Genomic DNA, 13294 nt, shown 5'->3' with positions numbered 1-13294 from the left:
TAACTTAAACTTTACTATTTTGTACCAATTCTCAGCAATTCATTTTTTACAATAAAAACACCAAATTAACACAAATTAAAAGAGTATGTCTTGCTTTATTCACCTAACAACTTTCACGTTTATATGTTATCCACAAAACGAGAAATCGTTGTTCAAACGTAACCGCTCGACGAAGCTTTTTACCAAAACAATGCAAACACTAAGCGATCAGTTTCGAGTGTTCATTACAAGCCGCCCACAGTTTGATACGATCGGTGAATAGTGCCTCCACCAAATATGCTGTAGCTTTCTCATTTCTGCTCGGATTCTAACAATTTTACTATCGTTGGATGGCATTATGCTTCATCTACTCGAATGGATTAATTGCCAATCTAAAGTAGGCATTATATTTATGTAGCGCTAACTTAAACTTTACTATTTTGTACCAATTCTCAGCAATTCATTTTTTACAATAAAAATACCAAACCAACACAAATTAAAAGAGTATGTCTTGCTTTATTCACCTAACAACTTTCACATTTATATCTAATCCACAAAACGAGAAATCGTTGTTCAAACATAGCCGCTCGATGAAGCTTTTTTGACAATTTTACTGACGTTGGAAAGCACGATACTGCATCTACCCGAATCAATTGGTTGCATGTCCATTGTCTAAGGCAGTAGCGTATTTAGGGGGGAGGATAAAGGACGATGGCCTCCCCCTAATGATCAGGTAAAAAAATAAAATACAAATTTTGCAAAAAAAAAAGTTGTAGCGCACTAATTGCTTGGATGACTCATCCTAGCGCGGGGGGCGGGGTATACTTTTTGCAATGTAATTTATCAACAGTTTTTCTTCCTTTTCTTGACAATTGCATGGCACAAATTCACGATAGATTCAATGAGCACTGCTCAGCTTTTAAAGTCAGCACATTTCTGCCTTCATTGATTCATAAAGATGAGGACTGCACGATCGACGAGATTTTCGATTTCTACCATGGAATGCTGGATGTTGAACCAAGCAATTGCTTTGCAGCTACTATTGAATTGCGAAGATGGAGAGCGAATTGGCTTGCAGTTTCTGTGGATAAACGACCTGCGACTCTTGTGGATGCGTATCAAGCGGCTGAACAACTCGGCACTTATCCGATTATCCATAAATTATTACTTCGAATCTTTGCTACGCTTCCAGTTACAACTGCCTCCAATGAGCGATGTTTCAGTTCACTAAAGTACCTGAAAAATTATTACCGCACGACCATGACCGAGCCACGTTTGGATGGTCTAGCTCAGATGTATTTAAATAAGGATATTGTACTCGAGTATGATGCAGTCATTGATATATTTGCCAAGCACAGCCATCGTATTAAACTGTAAATTGTCATTGCGAATCGCAGAGAATGTTCAAAAGGTATTCGAGGTCGGGAGGACTAACCTATTGTTTATGTTCTAAAGTGTTTCATATCTTTTGTTGGTTCATTGATCGGAACAGTAACTTACTTCTGCGGATTCGCTCTTGATTTTGGACCCTCTCTCCCCTTATCTGACAGTTTCAGCTAACCCCCTCCCCCCGTTCTGACGCATCATATGACATTTTGATATACCCCACCCCTATTTAAAGGCTCAAACAAGTCTAATTTCAACCCAAGTAGAATAAATTTAAACCAATTAACTGCCATTTTCATCAAGTTTGAGCTTTCTGTGTACTACCGTTGACTACCCCGTGTGTACTACCCCCAGACCCCCATTGGACTCCAGCCGCCGATTCAGCCGCTGCGCGGCTGACTGACACAATGTCTTGGCCTCCCCCTAACAAAATTTCTAAATACGCCACTGGTCCAAGGTATACAGTACATTTATCTAACGCTAATTTAAACTTTACTATTATAACATCAATTAGGGAACGTTCAAATATTACGTAACGCCTTCGAGGGGGAGGGGGGGGGGGGGTTTATGCAAAGCGTTACGTTAGCGTCACATCGGGGGGGAGGGGGTTCAAGCAAAACGTTACGTAACGCTTTCGAGTACGGAATGGTAGTTTTTTGTGCTGAATTCGTAGTGAAAAAGCGTTACATGGGGGAGGGGGGGATTTAAAAAAGCGTTACGTTGGCGTTACATGGGGGAGGGGGGGGGTCAAAAATTCGGAAACGTAATATTTGAACGTTCCCTTACTCCAAAAGTGATATGACATTTGGACAACACCATGAACTCCAAACAGACTTAAGCAATGATATCCATATGCAGACAATAGGCAAAAAGTGTTTACTAATTCCTTTTAATTGAATCTTGCTTGAACATTTTTAATTATTTCAGACATGTTGGATCAATGTGCTTGGCCTACGCAGTTTTTGAAGTCAAGATTCAGTTGGTCAAGCAAAAATAGTCGGCTACACATTTAGCCAAACGCAGCAGCACCACTTTTCAAGATTAAACAATAGAAACCCGTTAATGATGCAGAAATCAGTAGTCTTAACAGCATCAAATTTTACGTCTTGAAGCAGTTTAACATCGCCTGTCTTAATACGAGAAGTAGAATGGGGTGACTTTGGTCCAGTTATGAGACACCGCTTACTTTAATTTTACAATGGTTCTGGGAGAAAACTTTAATTAACCCATATTGAGGGCTATCAAGAGCCCTTACATGTTACCAAGTTTGAAGTCATTTGGTCCATGCGTAGAGTTAGAAAAAAAAAAAAACTATAAGTGGTTTTCACTCCAGTGTTTTAAAAAAACTATAAGCAGTAATCTTTTTTCAAGACATGCTCATTGCCAACCCCAAAAAGGGGTGTCACTGGCCCCTTTCAGAGTTTTTAAAATACTTTCAACAATCAGCACTCGTGATTACGTATAAAATATCAAGTTAATCGAACGAAAATGTACCACTAATATATGGCCTGGCACCTGGTTTCCGTTTGTATTTCCTATAGGCATGTCAATTTTTGAAATATTAATCTGCACTCCATCAAGCCAAAATTGATGAAAATGGATCACTAACACAACTAAAATCCTGTAATAAACGACAAAAAGTGGATTAACATCATACAAAAGTGGCCAAAGTCACCCCATATTTTCTACATGTCAAGGGGTGACTATAGCCACCTAGGTGAAAGAAGCAAATGCTCAGCAGCCAAATTACATAATTAATACTGAACCTAGAGCTAAGACCTACTTTCTGTCAATGCTTGGCATACCCAGTATGGTCAGACACTGGCGTGCCAGGTAAAAGTTTGCAAAGTTATTTTTTGGTGTTATTTGGCGGCCATATTGGATCCTCCAGAGTGAACAACTGAATTCACATTTTTCTTAAAAAATTCTGAAAACACACAAAAGAGGATATTTACAAACCTATGCAAATTACCAAAATATTGCAGAAATATTTTAAGTTGCTCAAGTTAACCAGTAACCTTTTTTTTGTTTGGTATAAAGTCACCCTTGATGGCCAATGTCAACCCATTTTACGGAATGATTTGTTCTTGATGAGAAACATCTGAAGTAGCATCTATCCATGATCGAAAAATGTTTGGAACTGCCTATTTCATCCAAAAATTTGTTAATTTTTTAAATTGGTACACTATTGTTTTTGTGGCAAAAATGGGACCCCCTCAAACTTAAATAAACGAAAAACTACTCGTTTTTCCTTTACAGTACTTTGCTAGAGGAGAAAGTTGCCCGACTTCCCTCCCCCTCTCGGAGCACCTGCTCGGTGCCCATGAGATTAGCGGGCCCCTAATCAAGGCACTTCTAACAAAAACGCACTTTGTATAAATATACGACTTAGTTTCTTAAATTTCCAGGACCTCTCGGAAGGGTTGCGGGACCCTCAAATCATCTCGAGTCCGAGTCCAAAAAATATACCTCCTTGTCAATGTACTGATTATATGTCTCGGCTTTTGTTGTATTGCATCTGTGATGTGTCATTGTCTGTACAGTGGGCTATGTTGTCGCAACGCGTTCAAGACAAAAGTGTTACAGTATAAATGTCATAATGGGACAAACTGATGTTTCTCACAGCTAGAGCAAGAGCAAGACGCTAGCCGTTTTGGTAACTTCTTCACTTCAAAGTACACGCAACACAATTCAAGTTTAAACTCTCTCTCCTCAGAATTGTTTAGAGAGTAGCCTATAGCATACCTACCCAAACAAACGAAACAATTTCTCTGTTATGGCTGTGAAAGCTTTGTCGTTTTTAAGTGTAAAATTCGCACAACATGGACTACTCTTTGTATTGTTGAGTAGCCCTAAAAAGGGCTGTTTTGGTAGCCCTAAAAAGAGCTTTTGAATAGGCGTTGGGGATACTACAGCAGCGGATATGATTCGGCAATGGCTCGAACAGCTTCTGGAAAGTACTGTTCCCGTGCGAATTGGTGCCTCCACATAAATTCATCCAAATAGCCAGGAATCATATCTCTGCTGGTACCCCCCATTCTTTTTAGCTTCCTTTTGCTGTTGAGCCACATGTTTTCTACGTGATTGGTATGAGCTCCTGTGGCAGACACGTATCGATAACTGTGATTAACTGTTTGGTGTACATATCCAAGATCTAAAAAATGCAATATGAAGTGCTGTATAATTAGGCTATAATGTTTTGTTTTATGAATGATCTATTAAAAATGATGTATTCAAAATGATCTATAATCCTTTTTTAAATTAAAAGATTTGCTACAAAACGTTCCATTCATCTGGCAAGTAGCATGCTAAATGATTGTTTTGACATAAATTCGTTTAGACGATTATTACCCACAATCCCGTATCACTAGGCTACGGTCATTAAAACTTCTTGAAATTCTTTCTATCAAATACACTAAGAAACTTGTGGTTAGTCTACGTGTCGAGAACTGCAGATGATTAGACGCAGCCCCTTGTTATTTATTTAACGGGGACACTAGGCTAACACAGGCCTATTGACTTTATTGCATCTTTGCAATGAAAGTGAAAGAGAAACAAACACTCACTAGATAAATTGGAGTATGCGCCCCATTCGTCGGAATGGATTTCAGTGCCAGGAGCAATGTAGCGTACAATTTCCGCCTCGAGAGTGGCTCGGTCTCGGCGTGGCACCAGTTTGATGAAACATTCCCTAACAAAAATTGGAATTACAACCACTTTAAACATGGTGTTTATTGACGTATCATAGTTTATTGTCTACAAATAACAAGTAGCCTATCGATTACAAGATATTGGCCAATTGTTGTATCAACTGTGTTCGCTAGACTTAACCACTAAGCAATTATTACCATGCAGAATTTTCACCACAAAGATGTTGACTGAAAACTGTTATCATAACTTAACGATTAACAAGGCTGAGTAACCTTCTTCTTTCCGATCGAAACAGGCAATGTAAAATCTTGTTGGGCTAAGCATGTTTCAGAGGTTGAAGGCGCCAAAATAACAGGTCGTTGACCGTAAAAGCTCAATTGCTTTGCTTTTTATTTCGAAATTGTTTAGTTAGAATATAATTCTTACCCCATACCAGAATGTTAGTGATATTTTGGACTTAGATAAATCAAACATATCAAGAAAGTACGTGACATGTTAGTATTGTCACCTACTTTGTTGTGGTATCAATTCCACCGAACATCCACTGTTGGGGCACTGGACGCCCTTGTGCGTTCCCAGGTTTCCGTCGTGCGACGAGAGATTCGTCAATGGCCACGACGTGCCCCGGTCCACCGATCTGATGGATATTTCGCAACAGATCTTCAGAACAGACCTGCAACGTTACCAAAATATATCACTATTGAAACTACCTCAAAGGCGTAATCGAGAGCTAGGCTAGAATCCCCTTGAAACCTTAGCAACGTAACGATTGGGCAGTGGCGTAGATCAGTGCTACTCAAACTTTTTTATACAGCGTACCGGCAGAGGTCTTATTGTCATTCGGCGTACCTTCACACATTTCAAAAAAAAAATAGCTATAACAAGGCCAATCTTAGTTTTGCAAGTGTACATTGAGCAAATTCACTAACAGTTTAATCAAAAATCAGTGAATCAAATCCAAAATAATTAAACAGTCAATCTAAAATTTCTAAAACGATTTATTATTCTCTACTTTAAATTGGAGGGTTACAACTCCCCCTTTGGCACGCGTGTGACGTCACGACATTGAGAATAATGCTTTCAGTTTCTATGTCCCTAAAACAAAGTTTGCCTTATTTTAAACGAAACTGCATTGAAAGAGCGAGTTTTGCCAATACCAAGCATTCAAATATCTCAGCCAGGAATTAGCAACAAGAAAACATAGAGACTTAGCATTATTACCGAAAAATGCCCAAGAAAACATGATGTTATCCTTTTGCTATGCCACCGTACAGCACCATTTTACAGGAATATTTATACCCACATTTTTGTTGAAAATGCTTTCAGAATGCACCAAATTCAAAGTAATTTTTAACAAATTTCTGGGGGAGGCCCCCATATCCCCCGCCGCTGAGTGTCGCCTTTGGCGAAGACGCCGTCGGGCTTAACCCCCTTTTTAAAAATTCCTGGCTACGCCACTGGTACAACATATAACCTATAGCTGCATTAAATTAACAAACCTCACGTAGAAAAGCCATCCACTGCACCACTGTTGCTTTGCTAACTCTCGCATAGCGACGAATTCCTCTTTGTAGTAACTCGTCTTCGGCCCAAAGAAAAATTAATTCAATGCCAGTTGTGAGGTTCAAATTAGATTTTTCAAAAAACGAACCCTTGTGAATAGAACTCGTGGTTCTGCAAGTCTACACAGAAATGTAATAAATAAAAATGGTTAAATATTGAAAAAAAATTTCAAAGATATAATTAAACTTTTAAGGTTAAATATAACTTTGTCTCCGGTAGGAGAAGGCGGGGCAAGTTGAGCAGGTTTTTTTTCAAATCTAATCTTTTTTATTTCACTAACTTTTTCGAAGACTCAAGTATTGCATTTCAAAAACATGCTAATAAACCAAGTTTTAAGACAGAAACTGGTTGGTTTTATTTATTACTTTGCACTGTATTCAAGTTTAAGTAACGATTGCACAACTTGCCCCGGATTATTTTTCCGGGGCAAGTTGTGCAGCACCATGGGGCAAGCTGTGTAGCACCATGGGGTAAGTTGAGCAACAGTAGGGTCTAGGGGAAAGTGGAGCAACATATTACGGCCAGCAAAAGTACAGACAATTTAACAAATCAGCTATTTTTACATTCATTCACTATCTCCAGACTTTGAAACTGTGTTAAAATGGTTAATAGGCTACAACATTTGTAAATTAACAAAGGCGGTTTACACGAACAGTTGCACAACTTGCCCCGTCATCAATTGCACAACTTGCCCCATTCACACTTTTTTTTAAAGAACAAAAAATTTCAAGTAAACTAACAAATGCACGAAGAAATTTTACCTGCAAAAATACAACTACATCATGTCTACTGACCCCTACTGCTAAAGTTTGACTAGTTCTACTGTGCATCCCAAAAATCAAAATTTTGTTTGCATCCGAATTCAGATCCTAAGACCTAAACACCTTATATCGTTGATCAAGCCTGACCTGCCCAAAAATCTGATAACTGCGATTCAAGGCTTCAAAGGCATTATAGGTAAAATATAATAACGGCGTTAAAGATTCATTACGCTCTTTATTTCCTTTCAAACAGGGACTTGCCCCGTTGCACAACTTGCCCCGCCTTCCCCCTATTTCTCTTCATGGGCAGTGAGCACCTATGGAGAGAAGTAGAATTCAGTGAAACGTCTGCGTTGGCATGAGCAACAATACAACATAACAAAGGTCATTAAGCGGAATCAAAGTAACCATAAACCGGTAGTGTTTAAAGTGCAGCCCGCGGGCCGCATGCAACACGCGAGAACACTATCTGCGGCCCCCGACTGGGCATTGTACATTGTAAAATACATTTATCAGACTCTTTGGAAACTGATTTAACTCTTACCTTTTGTCTGCAACGCCACACTATTCCATCCGCGACACTACTTTTCACTCCATCAAACATGTTGCTTCCACATTTAGGGCAAATGCATCTTGTAGCAAGCAATCTGTACTCCCTAACCATGCAATTGCATTGCTTGTGGAAGAAAACACTCCCATTGAGTGCATATCACTGTAATTTAGTTCATGCAAATTTCTGGAAGCCATTATTTTTGAATGTCCGAAGCATGTATAGTAAAATGCAAAAGAAACCTTTATGTGCAGTCTCAAAAATTCATACAATCAAAAAAAGTAGGCCGGTTTGTGATGTCACAAGAGAGCGGGACATCTGACAACTTAGTCTAGTCACCCAATCAGCAAATCCGTGACTTGTTAAATCACATAATTTTTTTGTCGATTAGATGTTTATATTGTAAAAATTGAATTGCTGAGAATTGGTACAAAATAGTAAAGTTTAAACCATCAGTTAATGGCTCCAGTGTTTATTTGTGAATTAGGGTTAACTGATTCGTATAGAAGAAGCATAATGCCATCCAACGATAGTAAAATTGTTAGATTCCGAGCAGAAATGAGCAAGCTACAGCATATTTGGTGGAGGCAGTATTCATCGATCACAGCAAACTGTGGGCGGCTTATACTGAACCACGATCGAATCGCCTTGAAAAATGCATTGAAAAAAAGCTTCGTCGAGCGGTTACGTTTGAACAACGATTTCTCGTTTTGTGGATAACATATAAACGTGAAAGTTGTTAGGTTAATAAAACAAGACATACTCTTTTAATTTGTGTTGGTTTGGTATTTTTATTGTAAAAATTGAATTGCTGAGAATTGGTACAAAATAGTAAAGTTTAGGTTAGCGCTACATAAATATAGTGCCTACTTTAGATTGGCAATTAATCCCTTCGGGTAGATGAAGCATAATGCCATACAACGATAGTACAATTGTTAAAATCCGAGCAGAAATGAGAAAGCTACAGCATATTTGGTGGAGGCACTATTCACCGATCGCATCAAACTGGGGGCGGCTTGTAATGAACACTCGAAACTGATCGCTTTGTGTTTGCATTGTTTTGGTAAAAAGCTTCGTCGAGCGGTTACGTTTGAACAACGATTGCTCGTTTTGTGGATTAGATATAAATGTGAAAGTTGTTAGGTGAATAAAGCAAGACATACTCTTTTAATTTGTGTTGGTTTGGTATTTTTATTGTAAAAAATGAATTGCTGAGAATTGGTACAAAATAGTAAAGTTTAAACATTCAGTTAATGGCTCCAGTGTTTATTTGTGAATTAGGGTTAACTGATTCGTATAGATGAAGCATAATGCCATCCAACGATAGTAAAATTGTTAGAATCCGAGCAGAAATGAGCAAGCTACAGCATATTTGGTGGAGGCAGTATTCATCGATCACAGCAAACTGTGGGCGGCTTATACTGAACCACGATCGAATCGCCTTGAAAAATGCATTGAAAAAAAGCTTCGTCGAGCGGTTACGTTTGAACAACGATTTCTCGTTTTGTGGATAACATATAAACGTGAAAGTTGTTAGGTTAATAAAACAAGACATACTCTTTTAATTTGTGTTGGTTTGGTATTTTTATTGTAAAAATTGAATTGTTGAGAATTGGTACAAAATAGTAAAGTTTAGGTTAGCGCTACATAAATATAGTGCCTACTTTAGATTGGCAATTAATCCCTTCGGGTAGATGAAGCATAATGCCATCCAACGATAGTAAAATTGTTAAAATCCGAGCAGAAATAAGAAAGCTACAGCATATTTGGTGGAGGCACTATTCACCGATCGCATCAAACTGGGGGCGGCTTGTAATGAACACTCGAAACTGATCGCTTTGTGTTTGCATTGTTTTGGTAAAAAGCTTCGTCGAGCGGTTACGTTTGAACAGCGATTGCTCGTTTTGTGGATTAGATATAAATGTGAAAGTTAACATATAAATAAAGCAAGACATACTCTTTTAATTTGTGTTGGTTTGATATTTTTATTGTAAAAAATGAATTTCTGAGAATTGGTACAAAATAGTAAAGTTTAAGTTAACGCTAGATCAATATAATGCATACTTTAAACTTGCAACCAATGAATTCGGATAGATGCAGTATCGTGCATTCCAACGATGGTAAAATTTTTCAAATCCGAGCAGAAATGAGAAAGCTACAGCACATTTGGTGGAGGCAGTATTCACTGATCACAGCAAACTGTGGGCGGCTTGTAATGAACACTGGAAACTGATCGCTTTGTGTTTGCATTGTTTTGGTAAAAAGCTTCGTCGAGCGGTTACGTTTGAACAACGATTGCTCGTTTTGTGGATTAGATATAAATGTGAAAGTTAACATTTGAATAAACCAAGACATACTCAATTTTAATTTGTGTTGGTTTGGTATTTTTATTGTAATAAATGAATTGCTGAGAATTGGTACAAAATAGTAAAGTTTAGGTTAGCGCTACATAAATGTAATGCCTACTTTAGATTGGCAATTAATCCATTCGAGTAGATGAAGCATAATGCCATCCAACGATGGTAAAATTGTTAGAATCCGAGCAGAAATGAGCAAGCTACAGCATATTTGGTGGAGGCAGTATTCATCGATCACAGCAAACTGTGGGCGGCTTATACTGAACCACGATCGAATCGCCTTGAAAAATGCATTGAAAAAAAGCTTCGTCGAGCGGTTACGTTTGAACAACGATTTCTCGTTTTGTGGATAACATATAAACGTGAAAGTTGTTAGGTTAATAAAACAAGACATACTCTTTTAATTTGTGTTGGTTTGGTATTTTTATTGTAAAAATTGAATTGCTGAGAATTGGTACAAAATAGTAAAGTTTAGGTTAGCGCTACATAAATATAGTGCCTACTTTAGATTGGCAATTAATCCCTTTGGGTAGATGAAGCATAATGCCATACAACGATAGTACAATTGTTAAAATCCGAGCAGAAATGAGAAAGCTACAGCATATTTGGTGGAGGCAGTATTCACCGATCGCATCAAACTGGGGGCGGCTTGTAATGAACACTCGAAACTGATCGCTTTGTGTTTGCATTGTTTTGGTAAAAAGCTTCGTCGAGCGGTTACGTTTGAACAACGATTGCTCGTTTTGTGGATTAGATATAAATGTGAAAGTTGTTAGGTGAATAAAGCAAGACATACTCTTTTAATTTGTGTTGGTTTGGTATTTTTATTGTAAAAAATGAATTGCTGAGAATTGGTACAAAATAGTAAAGTTTAAGTTAGCGCTAGATCAATATAATACCTACTTTAAACTTGCAATTAATGAATTCGGATAGATGCAGTATCGTGCTTTCCAACGATAGTAAAATTTCTCAAATCCGAGCAGAAATGAGCAAGCTACAGCACATTTGGTGGAGGCAGTATTTATCGATCACATGAAACTGTGGGCGGGTTATACTGAACCACGATCGAATCGCCTTGAAAAATGCATTGGAAAAAAGCTTCGTCGAGCGGTTATGTTTGAACAACGATTGCTCGTTTTGTAGATAACATATAAACGTGAAAGTTGTTAGGTTAATAAAACAAGACATACTCTTTTAATTTGTGTTGGTTTGGTATTTTTATTGTAAAAATTGAATTGCTGAGAATTGTTACAAAATAGCCTACAAATATAAAAATCAATAGGCATTCCGGTTTTACTTCTATTCCGCGTTTTTGCACCCTTCCTAAAAGTAGTTGCGTTTTTTTGCATGACGTCACAGATTTTTGTGACGTCACTAACCAAGGCGGCCGATCCTAAACCAGCACCGAGTAATCTATGCTCTAACCCTAACCATCGCTGATCGCAGTTTTCGCAAACATTTTTCTGCAGTTTCCGCTAACCGCAGTTTCTGCTATCCATAACCCTCGAGTTTGTTTCAAATTGTTTGGGAACACTCCAATCAGCGACTTCAGCTAAATTGTGCTATTAAACTGCGATCAGCGACTTCGGCTTTTTTAAATTTTTTTCTTGATCTTTTCAGGGTACGAACTGACTGTACGAATGGTTCAAGGTACGAACTAGGTTGCACCCTGTAAAATAAATACCGCTACCGCATTCCAGTTTCTGCGTGGTACATTACCAGTAAGGGGCCCTGAACTTATGTTCGGAGCGGTCCACATTCTTTGATGCTACGGCCCTGCCCTAACCTTTCCCCAAAGCCAACTAACTGACAGAGAATCCATCACTTGATTTCTTTTGTATTATCTTCTTTTTGCCCTTTTTCACATCATGGAAAACGTAGCTTATGATTGGTTCGAGGTTTCAGTGACAATGGCTGAATTTTTTCTTGTTAAAGTGGTTATCGACAAAGTATGAAAACATAAATCATATAAATTTTTAAGAACTCCATTGAAAAATTTATTCCCCAAGTCTTTAAACTTGTCCACAACCACATTGACAATGAGTTTATCATATAAGCAATAGCAATAGCATTAACAATAGCTTTTATAGTTCAGTGTTGCCAGATTGGGCGATTTCTCTGTAATTGGGCTACTTTTAGTTGGGTTTGGCGCCAAAAAATGTTGGTTTACCACTTGTGCTTTTTAGGGCTACTTTCAGACTTTAATTTGGGGCCAGACGTCGCTTTTTGGTTATATATTAACATTATTTCGGGAACCTTGGAAATGCACTGAAAACCACCTGAAGAAAATTGTCTCCCATTTCTTCATTTCATTTGTTGTTCAATTTCAACAAATTTGCTATCGTTTGAAGTTTGAAAGCACATGCATAGATCTAACCAACTAAGTTAGTACCAAGTCCCAAAATAGTACTAGCTCTATCTGGTGACCACCAAAACTTGACCAAATTCAAACCATTATCAAAAGTTTACTTTAAATGATAAAAACATTTAACGACAGCCAATTAAAAGAACTCCGTGTTACTAACCCACCCCGTACTTCCTCCTTTATAATAGTCTATTCCAACGTGTGGAACGTATGATGACATCATCATCCAGTTGACCAATAGAGCGAATTGTAAAAGAGCACCGAATTTTGCAATTTTCAGGGGGAAATTTGGCTATAACATTGTAAACCTTTTTAAGCCTAGTAAGTTGGCCAAGACTAGAGCGTTAGGGAGGAAATTGTTATTAAATTAACTCCATATTATTTAAGCCTCTGTGCAGTGCACTGACATGAATGCAATTGCAGACCATCACGTAGGCCTACTTCTTTCTCATTTAAATACTCGGTGGCTTTCAAGAGGAAACGTAACCAAGCTAATGTTTGAGCACAGAGACGTGTTTGTTACGAACAATCTTCAAATCAAACGTCACATAGAACCAGTGGCGTAGCCAGAAAAAAATTTTGGGGGGGGCCAAATATTTGATGAATTGAAGAGAACGACAAAATGTTTGATTTAAGACATCGCCACCTGATGTGCAGTGGCGCATCCTGGTGGGTTAAGCAA

The 13294-nt window shown here is 38.1% G+C and overlaps 1 protein-coding gene across 1 annotated transcript; it reads right to left on the bottom strand.

Annotated features, from left to right (window-relative positions):
• Nucleotides 1-4274: 4274 nt before the first annotated feature.
• Nucleotides 4275-7944, bottom strand: LOC145778297 (uncharacterized). Its single transcript, XM_082589759.1, has 5 exons — nucleotides 7885-7944; nucleotides 6516-6698; nucleotides 5529-5689; nucleotides 4932-5056; nucleotides 4275-4462 (listed from the first exon to the last, which is right to left on the bottom strand). The coding sequence occupies exons 1-5, from the start codon at nucleotides 7942-7944 to the stop codon at nucleotides 4275-4277; spliced, it is 717 nt and encodes a 238-aa protein (XP_082445885.1).
• Nucleotides 7945-13294: the final 5350 nt, after the last annotated feature.

This window comes from Aplidium turbinatum, chromosome 10, assembly GCF_918807975.1.
Source record: "Aplidium turbinatum chromosome 10, kaAplTurb1.1, whole genome shotgun sequence".
Taxonomy (NCBI): domain Eukaryota; kingdom Metazoa; phylum Chordata; class Ascidiacea; order Aplousobranchia; family Polyclinidae; genus Aplidium; species Aplidium turbinatum.
The sequence above is the reverse complement of the archived record's forward strand: the minus strand, read 5'-3'. Positions and strand labels throughout refer to the sequence as shown.

Excerpts from the sequence above, each read along its gene's own strand:
- LOC145778297 (XM_082589759.1), bottom strand. The coding sequence starts at position 7,944 with ATGTTTGATGGAGTGAAAAGTAGTGTCGCGGATGGAATAGTGTGGCGT. Across the intron at positions 5,690-6,515 it reads GGATGGCTTTTCTACGTGAG|GTCTGTTCTGAAGATCTGTT; the intron begins GTTTGTTAATTT and ends GTAACGTTGCAG. Across the intron at positions 5,057-5,528 it reads GGAATTGATACCACAACAAA|GGAATGTTTCATCAAACTGG; the intron begins GTAGGTGACAAT and ends AATTTTTGTTAG.